Source organism: Neofelis nebulosa, chromosome 16, assembly GCF_028018385.1.
Source record: "Neofelis nebulosa isolate mNeoNeb1 chromosome 16, mNeoNeb1.pri, whole genome shotgun sequence".
Classification (NCBI taxonomy): domain Eukaryota; kingdom Metazoa; phylum Chordata; class Mammalia; order Carnivora; family Felidae; genus Neofelis; species Neofelis nebulosa.
Window position 1 is genome coordinate 58,198,194 of NC_080797.1, and position 18,600 is coordinate 58,216,793.

Here is an 18,600-nt window from a genome sequence, read left to right on the forward strand (position 1 = left end):
AACCCTGCCTTCAACTTATTAGATGATCTCAGGCCAATCATGTTGCTTTGATCTTCAGTCTTCTTACCTGTGAAATGGAAGTAATGTGGCAGTCCCACATTGAGAGGGAAAAAGACCTTCAGCGGAGAATCCTGAGACATGCAGGAATCCTGCAGTAGGTCTTTGATAATGAATGGCTTCTTTCCAGGGGCGGCAGCCGCCATCACAGGGCTTAGACACAGAGGGCTACCTTGGAGCAGACCCTGTAGGACAGTGGTGCAGGGCTTCTGAATCCTGACTCCACCATTTACCAGCAGTGAGGCCTGGAGCAAGTCTCCGCAGATTTCTGCCTCAGTTTCCTCCTCTGCCATAACAGGGATAACAGCAGTACTTACCTCATGCTTAATCTATGCAAAGTGCCTACCAGAGGGTGTCAGCCCGGGCCTCCCCCTCCACCCCTACCTCTTTAATGGCGGGATATGCCACCTCCCCACCACCAAGAAGGACGGCTGAGTGCTGAGGACAATGGGACAAGCTCAGGGAGCCTCACAAAGAGCTCAAACAGGGGTTATTTGTTCCTCTTTGAAAGGCAAACACCCGGGACTTCCTCGTGGGCTGACAGTTTGCATCTGCTCATTTGTGATGATCCAGACTTGCACGGGAAGGTTCGCTTCAAAGCCTACTTTATCAGAGCAGCAGGGAAAACATCTGAGCATTTTGTAGTTAAGTCAATATTGCTTCTGATTTCTTCCGACGCTCCTCTGAGTCGGGGAAGAGGAAAGCGGGATGGGCAACATGACGTTTTTGAGCACCAGCTCTATGACAGACCCAATATACATCTTACCTTGCAGATAAAGGCACTGACACCTGTAGAGAAGTGTCAGGTGTCGGTGGTCATCCAGAGCCCGGATCTGACACTAGGTCTGATCGACCCCAATCCAGACCGTGGCTTCTTGGGAACGCAGGAGGAGGGATGGCATGTTGCCAACCAAAGATGCCCTGTCTTGCTTCCTGTCTCTGCACAGAGGTGCATCCTGCTGGGAGGTAGGTCAGACCAAGGAATAGCCATTCTGTTCAGATCTGTGGCCCGGGCGGGGGTGGATTTTCCCAGCAGCCACATTCAGTATAAAGAGAACCTCAGCAGAGGGCTTCGTGGGTCATTTACATCTTGTCCTGAGGGCTTCATGGGTCATTTACATCTTCTTGTCAAAGTTCTGGGTGGGGCTTCAGGCCTTCAGTCAAGGTCTTGGGCACGCTGGGTGAACAGGGTTCCCTGCCACAGTTTTCTTCCCTAACCTCCTCCCAGTGCGGTTCAGGCAGCCATGGCCCATCCTGGGAACCACCAGGGGCAGCAGTGAGCAGAATCTCCACCCCACCTGTACCAAATCTCCACAAAGGGGAGGTTCCCCCTGCCCCCCACCGGGGCACGGCCCCAAATGCTGTGGTGGGTATCTCATTTAATGCTTCCTCCAACCCTATGAAATAGAGCTAATTATTCCTGTTATGCAGATGAGGAAACGCATACCTAGACTTTGTAATTATCATCGTGAGCCGTGCAAGACAACCAACCCAGCCATACAAAATTAGAATCATTTAGTGGAAAAGAAAGTTTCCTTAAAGTTGTAAAGTACTCTGGCCTGTGTAAGAAATACGACGCGGTGTGTCGATGATGGTGGCATTTCTAGGGACGGTGGTGAGGGAACCACAGTTCGAAGGACTAATAGGTGGTGATCGATGGGCTTCCACAATTGTAATGAGCTCCCCATGAATATTAATTATTTGGAGAATTATGGAACCCGGTGTGGTGTTATAAACAGCCTAGATACAAAGCAGGTACCCCTCTTTGGAAAATTACATAAGATCCAAATAAATGTGGCTCCAGCAGCTCGGAGCTGGAAGGATCAGACCTGAGAACTCGCCCTCGCGTCCGAGAGCCAAGTGGCTCAAGAGCAGAGACTTTCGATTGACTCACCCTTCCAGAATCCACACATGCTCTATGGCCGTAAACATCCACCACCCCCACGGAAAAACTACAGGAAGGCCACGGAAAAGCTACAGGAAGGCGGTGACAAAAGATGAATTTTATGGCAACTGCTCTGTGCACACAGAGCCTCCCTGCAGGGCCATCTCAGGCCCTGCAGGGGTGCAGCTGGAGCCTTAATCATGCGGTGTCACCAGCCCAGAGAGGAAATCCATCCCTGGCCTCTGCAGGCACTCCAGGGTGGACTCTGCTCTGGGGTCCCTGCTGCAGCAGCAGAGTCCCAGAGGGAGAAGGCAGCCGGCCGTGGCCCATTCTGACACCCTTGCTGGGCCTTCAGAGGTCTCCTGGGATGGTGTAGGGTGGGAGTTGTTGCTGGGAGCCCCTCAGGGAAGCTGCCCAACCCCCACCTGGAGAATTCTTGTGCAGATTCATGAAGCCACGCATGTGGTTGCTGCTGTGGGTCGACAACATCCAGAAAGCACGCGCGGTGGGCTGAAAACCCTCCTACCTGGCCCAGAATCTGTTCCAGGTTTTGTGGAAGGCTTACAGGTGGGTGTGGGGGTGGGGGGTGGGAGGGTAACTGGCCCCCAGGGTGGGGGAAAGACCTCAGGAAGGCTGTGGAAGCCAGAACTGGACAGGCGTGCCTTATGTCCAGCCCACCTAGCACCTACTCTCTCTGGCCTGGGCAGAAGGCACCCCAAGATGATGGGCCACTCCTCCCAACCCTGCTTCCACTCAAATGTGTGGAAAGTGGATTTTGAAAGGAGCCAAGAACCAAAACTGTCGGAAATGCATTGAGGTGTGTTCCACTTTAAGAAAGCCTGTTAAGTGAACATTTCAACCCAGACCCAACTTCTGTTTCAAATATACCCATTGACAAAAGCAAGGTCATCAAAGTCCCCCATTCTAAAAGAGATTGTGAACAGAGGCCAATCTGTAAAGGGAACGTATCTGAAGGGGAAACAGTGGGGTGACCGGGATTGAAGCTAGATGGCTAGCCAAGGAGCGAGTGAAGCCCCAGGTGGGATAGCAGTAGAGGGAAACAGACTGCTCAGGGCTGCCCGTGCACTCTCCAGAGGTGACTTTCACACTTCAGTCCCTGTGAGTGGGACCTCCTGCTGTTGTGCAGTGCACGCCCTGCACAGCTGTCCGCAGCAGCTCTGATAGTCCAGGTCAGCATAGAGAGAGGTCAGACTGCTGGCCTCTTCCTGACTCCTCAGTCGATGATGCTTGAGGGTGGAAGTTGGACTGGGGTTTTCTTAGCTGGAAATGAAGCCAGGAAAAAAAATAAATAAATAAAGAGGAGGAGAAGGAGGAAGAAGAAGAAGAAGAAGAGAAGAAAATGCAGGGCAGAGATGCAGCCTGGAACCCAAATGGCCACTTTCCAGCTTACAGAGCTGAGACTGTAGGTCAGAGAAGGGACTGTGGGATTCAGGACCCCCTAGTTCTATACCCTGAGGACCCCGGCAGCACTGACAAGCCAAGGGGATAATCTGTCCGGGCCTGGACAGGAAAAGATGAAGGAACACATAAGGAAGGCACTAGCTCTACCCGGAAGGAGTGGAGATACCCTGTACCTTGGCCTGCAAGTGGCCCAGCCAGGCCTGTGTGCCTCCAAGCTCATTCCTCTGGGTGAGGCCACCTCCTTGCCTGCATCCCAGCAAGCAACACTTTGCCTCTGCCTGTTTCCACCAACAAATCACGCGCCAAGGCGATTTGCCACGAGCACACTGCCAGTGCCGACGGCACTTGCCCTGGAGATTGTGTCCGGATGAAGATGTGATTATAATGGTGCACTGGCATGCACAGGCACACTAAAAACCCTCTTCCGCCAAGGCAGCTCTTCCATCAGCAGTGGAGAGGAGGGCAGGGAGGGGAGGGTTAGCAGGGACTGTCTCCCGCTAGCGATGCATATTCACTGCATGCACGAGATTCACAGTGACCATCATGGAGAACTTTCAGTCACCCAGGCCACTGAGCAGCTCAATCCTGCCTGACACCCATACGTTCACCTTGCTACTTATCTGAGGCTCCCCTGCCAGGCCAGGCCTCTCTTTACCTCTGTGCCTTTGCCCCAGCAGTTCCCTCCACCCACTTCTTTTCTGCACAGTGAACCACATAGTCCTACTTGACTCAGCTTGAAGTGACCACCCCCTCCATAAAGTCTTTTCTGAGCCCTCCACTCTGAGTTGGCCTGGCCATTCTGTCCCCAGTGCCCCCACTACCTGTGTATGGTGTCATCCATTATAGCGCTTGCTTTCTTATGTGCATGTCTGTTCTTTCCGGGCTGCAAGTCCCATGGTCATAGGAACCACATCTCATTCATTGTCATAGCCTCAATTTCTACCAGTGTTCCTAGAACAGAATACATGCTAAATAAATGTTTATTGGACACATGGAAAGGTGAATGGGTAGATGGATGCATGGGTGGGTCTGGGTGGATGGATGGATGGATGGATGGACAGATGGGTGGATGGGTGGGTGTGGGTAGATGGGAGGATGGATGAATTAATAAATGAGTAGATGAATGGGTGCAGGTAGATGGAGGGATTTATGAATAGATAGATGGATGAGTGGATGGGTGGGTGTGGGTAGATGGATGGATTAGATGAGTGGGTGGATGGGTGGATGGGCAGGTGTGGGTAGATGAGTGGATGGATGGATGTATGGATGGATGGAAATAAAACTGTAGAGAGTTTTCTTTTATTTATTTATTTATTTATTTATTTATTTGGCTATTATCCAACCAAAGCTAGAAGGATTCTTGTAGAGCTTCAGAGGCATATCTAGGGCCAGCAAAGCCAAAGGTGAAAGTCATATTAGAATGAGGCAAGTTATAGCCTTTTTTTAAAAAAAAATCCTCTTGCTTTTTTGTATAAACAATTCACCATTTTCTGCTCTTATTGTCTCCCACTCATAGACATATTTGCAATGGATACACCTTTTTATTTATTATTAGTCACAAACCATGGGTAATTTTTTAATTTGTTTTTACATTTATTTATTTTTGAGAAACAGAGTGAGACAAAGTGTGAGGGGGGGAGGGGCAAAGAGAGAAGGAGACACAGAATCCGAAGCAGACTCCAGGCTCTCAGCAAGCAGTCGGCACAGAGCCCGAGGCGGGGCTCGAACCCACGAACTGTGAGATCATGACCTGAGCCGAAGTCAGACGCTCAACTGACTGAGCCACCCAGGCACCCCAGCCATGGGTAATTTTTAAATTGATTTTTATTGCTTGTCAAAGTGCTGCACCAGCTACTACTACTAGTTTCCAGCCAACACAACAAAGAACTCTGTGTGGGACTCCGTGCAGGACTGGGGCATCGCTGAGTTCTGATTGGGTGAATCCTCCTCTGGTCCAAATGGTCCAAACACCAGTCAGGGATGCTCCTACCTAAGAGGGCAGGTTATGGTCACTCTTCTTACAAGTAAGTCACATTCTGAATTTTACATAGTATATAATAATTTGCTCAGGCTGAGCACTTATCTGCTCTATGTGAATATTCACTGATGAGTAGTTTGATGGTTTCTACAGATGAAGCCTCCCCAAATACATTTCCTCTTGGTTCCAATTTCAATGAAATGGCAGTGTTTAAGTTCTAAGACCATATCTGTGATGGATTGGTGATGTCTGCCATGTACCCAGGATGAGGGCAGGGGGAGCAGTCACCGGGTTTGCAGATGAAAAAGCTAAGTCCCCTAGAGAGGACAGCAGGGTAACAGCAGAGCCAAGATTAGGAGGTCTCCTGACCCCCAATCAGGAGCCCTGCAGTTGGACAGACCTGGGTCTGAATTCTGCCCCTGCCGCTTCTCAACTGTGTGGTGTTGGGCAAGTTACCCAAGTTTGCTCATCTGTAAAATGGGGATGACAGTATTTGCCTGGCAAGGTTATTAGGAGGACTAAACTGTTCAATCAATCTATGCAGTATTTCCCGTATTGGGATCTGAAGAACCCATGTTCCCATCTCTCAAATCTCTCCTCCAAACTCTGCCCACCCACCCAAGAATTGCGTCTACTTCCTGTGCCCCGCCCCCCTCCCTGGGGTAGACTCTTTCTTTAGGCAAGCAATGGAGGTAGTTGTAACAAGTGTAGACTTCTGGGTTCTAATTCCATGAGCATAGTCGCTTAAATGCTCTGGCTGCCGCTATACGTTCAGTTAGTCTACAGTCAGTCTTTTGGGCACACAGTACTTCTTCTCACAGAGTCATTGTGAGGACTGAAAAAGACGATGCTCTGAAAGCTGCCGGCCCTCCTGCTACAGGGCGTGGCACGTAGCAAGTGCTCGCAAACTGGCAGGTGTCCTTGTTGCTCAGTCTCTACGACTTTCGCTTCTTCCTGATGCTATCTCTTTGTGCTTTGACCTCATGGGCTGAACTGTCACTGAACCCGCAGGGATGGGGGATGGGGCCACCTCACTGCTTCTGTACAGGACATGTCTCCCCTGAGGCCTCATTGCTGCCACCGTTACTGACTCATTGGTAGATTTGATTCGGGGATTTTATTTGATTTTAGTATTGTTTAAAAGGAGTACAATATGATCATTTGTGAACACACTAGATCATTCAGCAGGATGCAATAAAAGCATCAAACTGAAAATTATGTCTCAAAAGCAGGCTCTGAATCCCCCTCCATCTGGGTGGGCAGAGCAGAAGTTGGCACTTGTAGTGGAAAGTGGAAAAATGAGAGGGAGATCACAGGGCCTGGCTAAGAGGTAGGGGGACCTCATGGTCACCTGATCCTAGAAACTGAGACCTCTCAGAGCATAGTACCTTAGGGCCCTGCCCCCTACAGATGGGACAGAGAAGTCCAGAGAGGTTGAGTGGCATGCCTGAGGTCACGCAGGAAAGCCCGCTGCTTACTAGTCCAGGACTCAGATGTGATTTGGTGCTGAGCCTATGTCAATGCAGAGCCTACGAGGACCAACATGGCGGCTCCTTCCACAAGAAGTTCTGTGTGGCTTGGAGCAGACAGCCCCTTTCACTCCTCCTCTGTACTTGGCTAGGACAAAGTAGGGTGGGACAATTCCTTCAATAAGCAGGTATGAGCACCTACTATGTGCCAGACCCTGCACTAAGAGGCCTGAGATCCAGGGGGCAGGGAGATCTATGGGTATGGCTAGAGAGGGGATGCCAGTTAGGACAGGCACACGGGACCAGCCACCAGACTGACACCTTGAGTGAAGGACTGTTGTAAGTGCTTCCCTAACCTAAAGACAACAAACACGTGTAAACATTGTGCAAGGTGCCATGCCTATTCCCATCTAACCTGCAAGGAAGCCCTGTAAGTTGCAAATTATTAGCTCTGTTTTGCAGATCAGGAAACTGAGGCCCTGAGTAGTTAAGTGACTTAGCCTATCAGTGATGGTGCCGTGTTCTGCCCACTACCCTTCAGCTGTACAGGCTGGGGGAAGAGGCAGAAGACAGGCCCCAGGGATCTGGGGACATCCATATGATGCTGGCAGGAGCAGGACTGGGGCAAACAGGAGCCCCGTTTTACTCACCTCTGCAACCCCGGTACACCCCCCCCCCCCCAACCAAAGAAGCATCGCAGCCAAGGCCTGAGTGGAGGCTGCAGACACAAGGAAAAGTCCAGGATGCTTGGCAAGGGAGACCCACTGACTCCCTCCGGGTTGCTCAAGCTGCAGACAGGCCTTGGGCAGCTGTGCTAACTGTAGCACCACCTGCTGGCACACCTCGGGATCTGTGGGCTGGGGGAGGCAGGGAAAGCCAGGGAGCGAGGAACAGCACAGGATGTCCCCAGGCAGCCTGGCAGCAAACACAAGCTTCTCTCTATAAAGTGAAAACAACTGTGGACAGAAGCCTCAAGACAGTGAAGCACTGAAAGGCAAGCACCAGAATATTCCACCGCAAAAATGCTGAGTTCTTTGTTCGGCTCATAAATTTCAGCAATTATCCAAAGTTCCATGGCCCAGGGGATAAAAAGGGTAAGGGAGGGTGAGATGTCAGGTACATGCGAGAACACGCCAAGGCTCAATCCCGGGCGTCTCTCCTCTCTCCCAGCTCCTGACCCCTAGATCTAGTGGGTTGGCGTTATCTGGACTTGGCAAGAGTCCTTATCATAATAGACCCAACTCAAAGTAACTCAACCCCAAAAGGGCAGAGATGGCTGGTCTATGGAACTGAACTATAGGAGAACAGAGGGGGAGCTGTGAGCTGTTTGTTGCATAAATGAAAGGGCAGAGGAACATGAAGGAGTTTATTAGGCGATGGGGCTGGGAACCAAGTCTTGGTGAGCACCTGTCGCCTGCAGGGCACTGATATCATTTGATCAGAGGAGGAGACTAACGGTGGGCGTGGACGAATTACCCAAGGTCACACAGCTGGCCCGTGAAAGAGTGGGGTTCAAGATTCTATCTGGCTCGTTCCACTGCCTCTAATTCTCAAACTGAAAGAATAGATTTGGGATCTATGATTAGACATTGAGACTTACGAGACCTTAGAAGCCCTCTCAGGTACTGCACACCCAGTGCTTGACTCTCTCTCTCTTCCCATTCCAGCCAAGGATTCACGTAGCTTCTGCTTGAACACCCCTCATGATGGGGAATTCACTCTCAAGGCGGTAATTTTATTCTTGAATTGTACAGGAGGTTAGAAAGTTGAGCCAGAATTTATCCTTCCTTTTTTTTTAATTTTTTAATGTTTATTTATTTTTAAGAGAGAGAGAAAGACAGAGCACAAGCAGGGGAGGGGCAGAGAGAGAGGGAGACACAGAATCTGAAGCAGGCTCCAGGCTCTGAGCTGTCAGCACAGAGCCAGCAGCGGGTTTCGAACCCATGAACTGTGAGATCATGACCTGAGCTGAAGTCAGACCCTTACACTTCACCGACGGAGCCACCCAGGCACCCCAATCCTTCTTTGGGATTAAATTAAGTAAGGCATGTAATGTGCCTACCACGGTGCTTGCAGCAGGCATAAACGTTACCATCATCCACTTCCTTTATTACAACTATTCTTGTGTCTATCTTTCCCTTGGGAAGCCAGAAAACAAATCTCATTCTTCCCTGAGACAGCCCTTCAGATATCTGAAGACAGTGCTTCAGGGTCCCCCTGAGGCTTTGCTTGCCCAGGATAAACAAATACTCCAACCGGCTTTCAGACACTCATTGGTAAGCAAGAGTTGATGCTTTACATGCTGTGATTTTCCAGCTACTGTGTGTGAGGCTTCAGGAAAGCTGACAGAACAGATAACAAACCAGCCACAGCAGGGTAGCAGGGGCATCCGGGACATGACCTCTGCAATAAAAGGGAAGTGGCTGACCCTGAACAAACTTTGGATCCTCACCATCAGAGCTTCACCAGCTACATTCCTGGTGCGCCCATCGTGGGCACCTGTTTTAATAGAAGACAAAGAAATGAGCTCCCCCTCCAAAGTGAATTTACATCATTTTAAGACCCCCAGCCTTGCCAAAAGGCTTGATTCATTTCTCCCAAAGCCAGTTTGTGTGTTTAATGATCCAATATTGAGCAACATAGAGGATCCAATCCATTCTAATCATAGGATACCCCCTACCCCGCCAAACTTCCCTATTTACAGATGAGAAAACTAAGGTCCAGAGGAGAGCAGTGACTTATCCAAGGTCATACAGGAAATTTGTGCAAAATCCTGGTCAACTCATGAGCTCTAAAGATGAAAGAGTAAAGCAAACCATGAGGAAGAATGAAGAAAAGAACCGTTAGATAAAAAGGAAGAGAAACGCTCTGAAAAGTCCTCCTTGGAGTGTGTCTCCCTTCCTACAGCCACGTTCCTGGAGAGGCAGTGTAGTGTGATAAGCACAAGGCTGGAGTCAGAAATTCCCAGGTCCATCTGCTGGCTCTGCCACTGATTAGGTTTGTGATCTTGGACAGGCTACTTAACCTTCTGATACTCAAGTTTCTCATTAATAAAATGAGAATGGAAACATCTACCTCAAAGGAGTCCTGTGAATGTTACATAAAATGAGTACAGAAGCTTTTGGTTCTCAGTAATGGTGGAGTAGCTTATATCAGACAAACTCTCCTGGAAATAGCAATTATAAACTCTGCACAAACTATTTGATGGCACTGGAGAGAGACTAACAGCAGGCAGAAACGGGAGGCTACACAGCCTTTGAAGGAAGGGAACCACAATGAGTGAAGGACACATTTATTTACCTGACCTCCCCGTGAAGGCACGCCAAGTTCTAAGGGAATCCTGGGGATAGAGGTCCAGCAGGAGACAGCAGCCATTAAGTTAAGGAGTCAGAAGTCAGAATTTAGGGTTGCCTGAAAGGCCAAAAATTGGGAAAAGAAATCCTAGAAAGGAGGGGCCCCAGATGGGGAGCCCCCAAATTTTTACATAAACTTCCCTAAAGTCCTAGACTGAACTTCGAACTTCATACAGATAGGGAGGGACTCCCGGAAGCTCAGGAGAAAAACAGCAGTTGAAAGAAATGGGCTTCAGCAGCTGCCACTGAGGGGAGACAGACTTGATATCCAAGTACAACCAAGTTGGAGAGACTTCATAAATACCTCAAACTTGCCACTGAAATGCCAGATGAGTCATTCCGCAGGAGTTAAGATCACACCCCAAGACAGAGGGCATAGTCCAGAATCAAGGGCAAAACTAAAATATGCCCATCCGTAAACAGAGCCTAAATAGTCCTTCTAAGACCAAACAAAACCAGTGATTCACCATTGATTTAACTGCCTGTTAGAACAAAACTCAATACTATTCAGAGGAAGATAACTGACCCAGAGTCACTATAAAGAGTTATTCGCAACATCCAGGATACAATTAAAAAGGGTTATGTCCAGAGGCACCTGGGTGACTCAGTCGGTTAAGTGTCTGCTTCGGCCTAGGTCATGATCTCACCGTTCCCGGGTTTGAGCCCCACATCACGCTCTGTGCTGACAGCTCAGAGCCTGGAACCTGTTCTAGATTCTGTCTCTCTCTCTCTCTCTCTCTCTCTCTCTCTCTCTCTCCTCTTCCCCCATTCATGCTCCATCTCTCTCAAAAACAAATAAACATTAAAAAAATTTTGTAAAGGGTTCTGTCCCCTATATATAATCAAAAATTACTAGACATATGAAAAAAAAAAGAGGGAAAATATGAAAAGAAAAATAAACAACCAGTAGAAACAGATCCGCATATAGCCCGTGTTGGAATTAGAAACAGTAACTTTAAAATAACAATAATATGGGGCACCTGGGTGGCTCAGTCCGTTGAGCATCTGACTTCAGCTCGGGTCATGATCTCACAGTTTGTGAGTTCAAGCCCCATGTCAGGCTCTGTGCTGACAGCTCAGAGCCGGGAGCCAGCTTCTGATTCTGTACCTCCCTTTCTCTCTCTCTCTCTCTCTCTCTCTCTCTCTCTCTCAAAAATAAACAAACATTTTTTAAAATTTAATAATAAAAATAAAATAACAATAATAAACATGTTAGGGGCTCCTGGGAGGTTCAGCTGGTTAAGTGTCCTACTCTTGATTTCAGCTCAGGTCATGATCTCACAGTTCATGAGATCAAGCCCCACGTTGGGCTCTGCACTGACAGCACAGAATCTGTTTGGGATTCTCTCTCCCTCTCTCTCTGCCCCTCTCCTGCTCTCTCTCTCTCTCTCTCTCTAAATAAATAAATAAATATTTTTTAAGTATATAACAATAAAATAACAATGATAAGCATGTTAAACTATTACAGAAAGATATAAATGATGAGAAACTTTTAGGCAAGATATGAAAACTTTTTGTAAATGTCAACCTACACCTTGGGACTGGGTGGCTCAATTGGTTGAGCATCTAACTTTGGCTCAGGTCATAATCTCACAGTCCGTGAGTTCAAGCCATGCATCAGGCTCTGTGCTTACAGCTCAGAGCCTGGAGCCTGCTTCAGATTCTGTCTCTCTCTCTCTCTCTCTCTCTGCCCCTCCCCCACTCATGCTCTGTCTCTCTCTCTCTCTCAAAAATAAATAAACATTAAAAAAAACTTAGGGGCACCTGCGTGGCTCAGTTAGTTAAGCACCGACTTCAGCTCAGGTCATGATCTCACAGTTCATGAGTTCAAGCCCCGTGTATGGCTCTATGCTGACAGCTCAGAGCCTGGAGCCTGCTTCAGACCCTGTGTGTGTCTCTCTCTGCCCCTACTCTGTTCATACTCTGCTCATACCCCTACTCTGCTCATACTCTGTCTCTCTCTCTCTCCCCCCCCTCAAAAATAAACATTAAAAAACATTTTTAATTAAAAAAAATTACATACCAACCTACACCTAAAATATACAATTACCTGAAATTTTAAAAATATTGGATGGGATTATGAGAAGATTATATAGAAAACAATAAATGAACACCAAACTTGAAGGCAGGTTAATAAAAATTATTCAAATGAGACACAAAGAGAAAGAAAAAAGACTGATAAAAGTGAACAGAACACCCATGATTTGTGAAACAGTATCAAGCAAACCAGCATGCATATAAATAGGATCCCAGAAAGAAGAGAGACAAAGAATGGAGGAGAAAAATAATTGAAGAAATATTGGCTAAAAATTTTTCAATTTTGTTCAAAAACATCATTCCACAGATTCAGGAACCTCAGTGATCCCCAAGCAGGATAAATACAAAGTAAACCACGTCTGGTATGATGTAGTTAAAATCCTAAAACAACAACAACAACAACAACAACAACAACAACATCTTAAAAGTAGTCAGGAGAGAAGAGGCATAATACATAGGAGGAGCAATGAAAAAATTATGACTGATTTCTCATCAAAAACAGGCCAGAAGATGGTGGAATACCCTTGAAACGGTTGAGGGGGAAAACACATTACAAGCTGGAATTCTACACATGGCCAAAATATGTTTCAAAAATAAGACAAAATTAACACTTCTTACAGATAAATGAAAATGGACACCATTTACCACAAGTGAACTCATACTAAAAGAAATAATAAAGAAAGTTCTTCTGCCTGAAGAGAAATGATAGCAAATGGAAATTCAGATCTACACAAAAGAATGGTGAACAGGGAAAATGATATACATGTGGGTAAATATAAAATGTTTTCTTTTTTTCTTAACTTCTTTGAAAATTAATGGGATGCTTAAGGCATAAATAGTAACAGTGTACCTACCATGGTGTTTTTAACAGATGTAATAGTAAAATATATGACAGCAATAGCATAAAGGACAGGAAGGGATGGAAATAGAATTATATGTGGAGTGGTATTATATTAATTCAAGATAGATTCTGATAAGGATGAAAACTGTAAATCCTAGAGCAACAAGTTAAAAAAATAATAATACAAAGAGGTATAAATCAAAAGCCAATTGAGGAGATGGAATGATCACCTAAAACAATACTCAGTTACCCCAAAAGGAGTCAAGGAAGGTAGAACAAAGGAAGAAATAGCAGTGGGGACAAAAAGGAAACAAAGAGCAAGATAGTAGACTTCAACTTAACTGTATCAAAAATAATATTAAATGTAAATGCATTAAACCCTCCAATTAAAACACAGAGATTGTCAAGGTAAAACAGCAGTACTCAAATAGGCTGTTTACAGGAAATGTACCTTAAATATAAAAATATTCTGATGGGTTAAAAGCAAAAGGTGGAACAAAAAAAATTAAAGAATGGGAAAAGATAAACAGTAAGTATAAGAAAGCTGGTATGGGGGCGCCTGGGTGGCGCAGTCGGTTAAGCGTCCGACTTCAGCCAGGTCACGATCTCGCGGTCCGTGAGTTCGAGCCCCGCGTCGGGCTCTGGGCTGATGGCTCGGAGCCTGGAGCCTGTTTCCGATTCTGTGTCTCCCTCTCTCTCTGCCCCTCCCCCGTTCATGCTCTGTCTCTCTCTGTCCCAAAAATAAATAAAAAATGTTAAAAAAAATTAAAAAAAAAAAAAAAAAAGAAAGCTGGTATGACTATATTATACAAAGTAAACCTCAAGACAAATATATTGTATGAGATAAAGAGAGTTATTTCACAATGATAACAGAATCAATCCCTCAAGAAGATATCGTGATCTTAAATGTGTAGGTGCCTCATGGTAAGTTTCAAAAACACAAGGGGCAAAAATAGCCCTAAAGGGAAACATGGACAAATCTATAGTCCTAGTTAGAAAGTTGAACACTTCTCTCTCAGCAATTGATGAATAACTAGACAAAAACTCAGTAAAACTATAGAAGATTGGAGCAACACTATCCAACAACTTGACCTAATTGCCTTTTATAAAACACTTGCACCAACTATTACAGAATACACATACTTTTCAAGTGCACATGAAACATTCACCAAGATATACCATACACTGCACTGTAACTCAATCTCAGTAAATTTTAAAGGAACATGGATAGTATGTTTCCTGATCAAAGCATAATTAAATTAGAAATCAAAAACAACAAGGAAAGAGATAACACCAGTTACTAATGTCAGAAACGAAAGAGAGGACGTTACTACCAATTTTGCAGACATTTAAAAAGTGATAAGAGAATATTATACACAACTGTATGCTAATAAATTCAACAACTTAGATGAAATGGACAAATTCCTTGGAAAACAGCACAACAAAACCACCACAAGAAGAAATGGGAAGTCTGAATGTCTCTAAATCCACTAAAGGAATTGAATTCATAATTAAAAATCATCACACACACACACCATCACCAAGTCCAGATGGCTTCACATTTAGGACAGGAATGATACCAAGCCTACACAAGCTGAGCAAATAGAGAAAGAGGAAAGGAAACAATTTATAATTTTGTTTATGAAGTTAGCATAACCACAATACCAAACCTGACTGAGACATCACAAGAAAAGCAAATTAAATACAATATCACTCATGAGCATAGACACAGAAATCTTCCACAAGACATTAGTAGGTTAAATACAGCAACAATATAAAGAGGATAATTAAAAAAACCATGACCAAGTGGGGCTTGTGCCAGAAATGCAAGGTGGGTTCAGCATCTACAGATCAATCCATATCATTCACCATATTAACAGAACAAAGGAGGAAAATCATGTGATCATCTCAGTAGAAACAGGACACACATTTGTCAAAACTCAATACCCAGTAAAGGTAAAAAGTGCTCAGCAAACTAGAAACAGGAGAGAACTTTCTCAGTCTGACAAGGGCCTCTAGGGGAAAAAAAAAAAAATATATATATATATATATATATATACCTAACACATTTAATAATGAAGTAATGAACCCTTTCCTCCTACGATCAGGAACAAGGTAAGGATATCTTCTCTCTTCAGTTTTTTCCAACGTTACACAATATACAGTTTCTGGCCAATGCGCTGAAGCAAGAAAAAGAAATAAAAAATAAAGACCAGAAAGGAAGAAGTAAAATTCAGCAATAAAAAGGAATGAACTACTGAGACATGCATGAGCATGAATGAATCTTGGAAACACTCTGCTGAGAGAAAGAAGCCAGACACAAAAGGGTGCATGCTGTATGCTTCTATTTATATAAAATCCTAGACCAGGCAAAGCCAATTTATGACAGAAAGCAGATCGGTGATGGCCTGAGGGCTGGGGAGGGGACTTTGGGGGGTTAATGGAGATGCTCCGTATCTTGATTGGAAAGCTTGTTACCAGGGTGTACACGCTTGTAAAAATTCATTAAATTGTCCATTAAAGTTGAGACATTTTATTATTTGTAAATGACATCTTAATGAGGGATTTTTAAAAGTAGGAAAAATATACACCATTAAAAAAATGAAAAGTCAGCCACAAACTATGGGAGGTAGAGAGAAAATATTCTCAGTACATGCTATCTGACAGGGGACTTGTATCCAGAACATATGGAGAACTCTTACAGCTTAATAATAAAAGTAAGAAGTAAGCAAGTTGTTTTAATGGGCAAAAGACTTGAAAAGACATGTCACAAAAGATAATATATGAATGGCCAATTAGCACATAAAATTGCACTCAAGATCATCAATCAGCAGAGAACCACAAATAGAAACAACAATGAGATATAACTATACCCCTACATGAATGTCTAAAATTAGAAATATGGACAAAATCAAGATTTGGCAAGGGTACAGCATAACTGGAACTCTCATACGCTCCTGGTGGTAATGAAAGACCGTACTATTAGCACTATGGATAACAGTTTCACTGTTTCATATAAAAAGTTACCCCGAGACCTACTTAACAAACCAGCTATTCTATTCCTAGCCGGTTACCTAAGAGAAATGAAAGTATGTGTCCAAAAACTGAACTGACTTGTCCATAAATGTTAACAGGGACTTTTTCATAATTACCCAAAACTGGAAACAATCCAAGGGCCCGTCATCAGGTGAATGGATACAGATTGTGGTATATTTATACACTGGGAAACTATTCAGCAATTAAAAAAAAAAATGAACTAAGGCACACAACCGTGTGGATAAATCTCAAAAACATTATGTTGAGCCAAAGAAGCCAGACACAAAAGAATACCCAGTGTAGGTTCTCATTTACACGAAGGATGAGAACAGGCAAAGCCAACCTATGGTGGTAGAATCCGTAACAGAGATTGGCTGGGGGGATGGGTGGGGATTGATTGGAAAGGGAGAGGAAGGAATTCTGTGGGGTGATTTTCAATGTCTTGGGTCTTACGGTGCCTGGGTGGCTCAGTAGGTTGAGCAACCGACTCTTGATTTTGGCTCAGGCCATGATCTCATGGTTGGCATCAAACCCCACGTCCAGCTCTATACTGATAGTGCAGGACCTGCTTAGAATTTTCTCTCTCTCTCTGCCCCTCCCCTGCTCACACGTGTGCACACACTCTCTTTCAAAATAAATAAGTAAACTTTTTTTTAAATGTCTTAGGTCTTGATTTAAGTGGTAGGTTCACAAGTGTATACATTTAAAAAAAAAATTTAATGTTTATTTACTTGAGAGAGAGAGAGCAGGGGAGGGGCAGAGAGAGACACACACACAGAATCCGAAGCAGGCTCCAGGCTCTGAGCTGTCAGCACAGAGCCTGATGCGGGGCTCGAACTCACAGACCGTGAGATCATGACCTGAGCCAAAGTCGGACACTCAACCAACTGAGCCACCAAGGGGCCCCAGTCAAGTGTATACATTTTTTAGAATTTGTTGAACTGTGCTCTAAAAACATGCATTTTGTTGCATTTTTTTTTCTCCAATTAAATAAAAAAGATAAATATAAAGGATTTAGTTCGGGGCTTCACACATAAGTGCTCACAGCCATTCATTTCCCTCGCCCTTCACCTTCCCTAGTCCCAGCAGGGATGTACCATAGGCATGACAGCATTCTATGGACATTGGACCTCTGAGAATAAGGACATTTTCCCCAAAGGAGTTCATCCATAGCATGACACTGGAGGAATGATCTAGTCTGGGCCACAGATCATAAATAACATTGATTATGCCATTTCTTCCTGGACCCTCTGAAGGTTCTGGCCCCCAAGTCTGGGTTTGGGGTCCCAATGTTCCCAGCCAAGAAGGTAGAATTTAGTTAGGTCATTCCAAGAGTTTGGAGATGACAAAGTATGGAGGTAGAAAGACACATGGCAAATGTAAGAGACTTCGAGATTGGCCTTTATGGGAAGGTTATACAAGACAGGAAAATGAGTATTGGAGGCAGACGTGGAAAGCCTATGAGGTCAATGGAGCTAGATTGTCCTGTAGCAGATGGTCAATAATCGTTTGTTGATTGAATAAGTAAGTGAATGCGCTATTAAGGCTGTCGATGCTGAACCTCCAGGGCTGACTGCTGCCCTCACCTTCCTGTCTTGCAGCTCACATACCTGCCCCCACCGTGGGGTGAGTGCCGATCCTCAGAGATGGGACTCGACTTCTTTCCTGTTTACAGCATCACCGCCTGTCGGATCGACTGTGAGACGCGCTACATCGTGGAGAATTGCAACTGTCGTATGGTGCACATGCCAGGTCAGTGCCAAGGGACAGCCTGAGACCTTCTGTGCACTTCTCACCCTAGCGGGAACCACTGTACCCATTCCATGAGGACCCACAGGGATGCTGTTCTGGGAAAGGCTAGTACTTGGTCCCAAACACGTGGACAGCAGATGGAAACAACCAGTGTAGCAACCAGGGCAGCATCCTGGTGTCCAGAAGTGTCCAGATGTTTAAAGAATGCTCCTGCCAGTGCTCAACGTGTTTGTTAATTGTTTGCTGCTCTTACCTCCTAGGGTTCAGTGTCCAGGTATTGGAGCCCTTGCAATTCTTGAATCCCGGTGTGGCACCTGTTCAAACATCCAGGTGTCTGTTGCTTTCATCCAGATGGTTTCCTTCTTGCATCCAAATGTCTAGCACTCTTTCAGATGAGGCAAAAGTCCCTCAGCTGGCAAATAGATGCGCATGTGCTGATATTTCTGGTGTCAGACTAACAATGCATGTAGCCATCTTATTAGAGGTAGTCGGCTAATCAGAGGCAGGAGCACGAGGGGTGGGGTGGGGGTGCAGGGGAGGGGGCATGGCGTGAGGGCTAATTCAAGCATGAAGAGTTTGGTTTCGCAGCAGAGAAGAAAGGATGACAAGCTGGGAGGAAGGGACCTTGGCTTCTAATTCAGATTCCTCCACTTATCTGCTGTGTGACCTGGCCCAAGTTACTAAATCTCTCTGTTCTTACCTTCATTATCTCTAAAATACAATCATTAGTTGTTAGGAGGATAAAATTAGGCTAAAATAGAAAAGTGCAA

General features: G+C 45.4%; 1 protein-coding gene across 1 annotated transcript in view; it reads left to right on the plus strand.

Annotated features, from left to right (window-relative positions):
- The window catches only part of ASIC2 (acid sensing ion channel subunit 2), a 269,391-nt gene that overhangs the window by 235,389 nt on the left and 15,402 nt on the right, over positions 1-18,600 (plus strand). Inside the window, exon 4 of the mRNA XM_058703609.1 lies at positions 17,680-17,830. Within this exon, the coding sequence (XP_058559592.1) occupies positions 17,680-17,830 (151 nt within the window). The remainder of the gene's footprint in view (positions 1-17,679; positions 17,831-18,600) is intronic.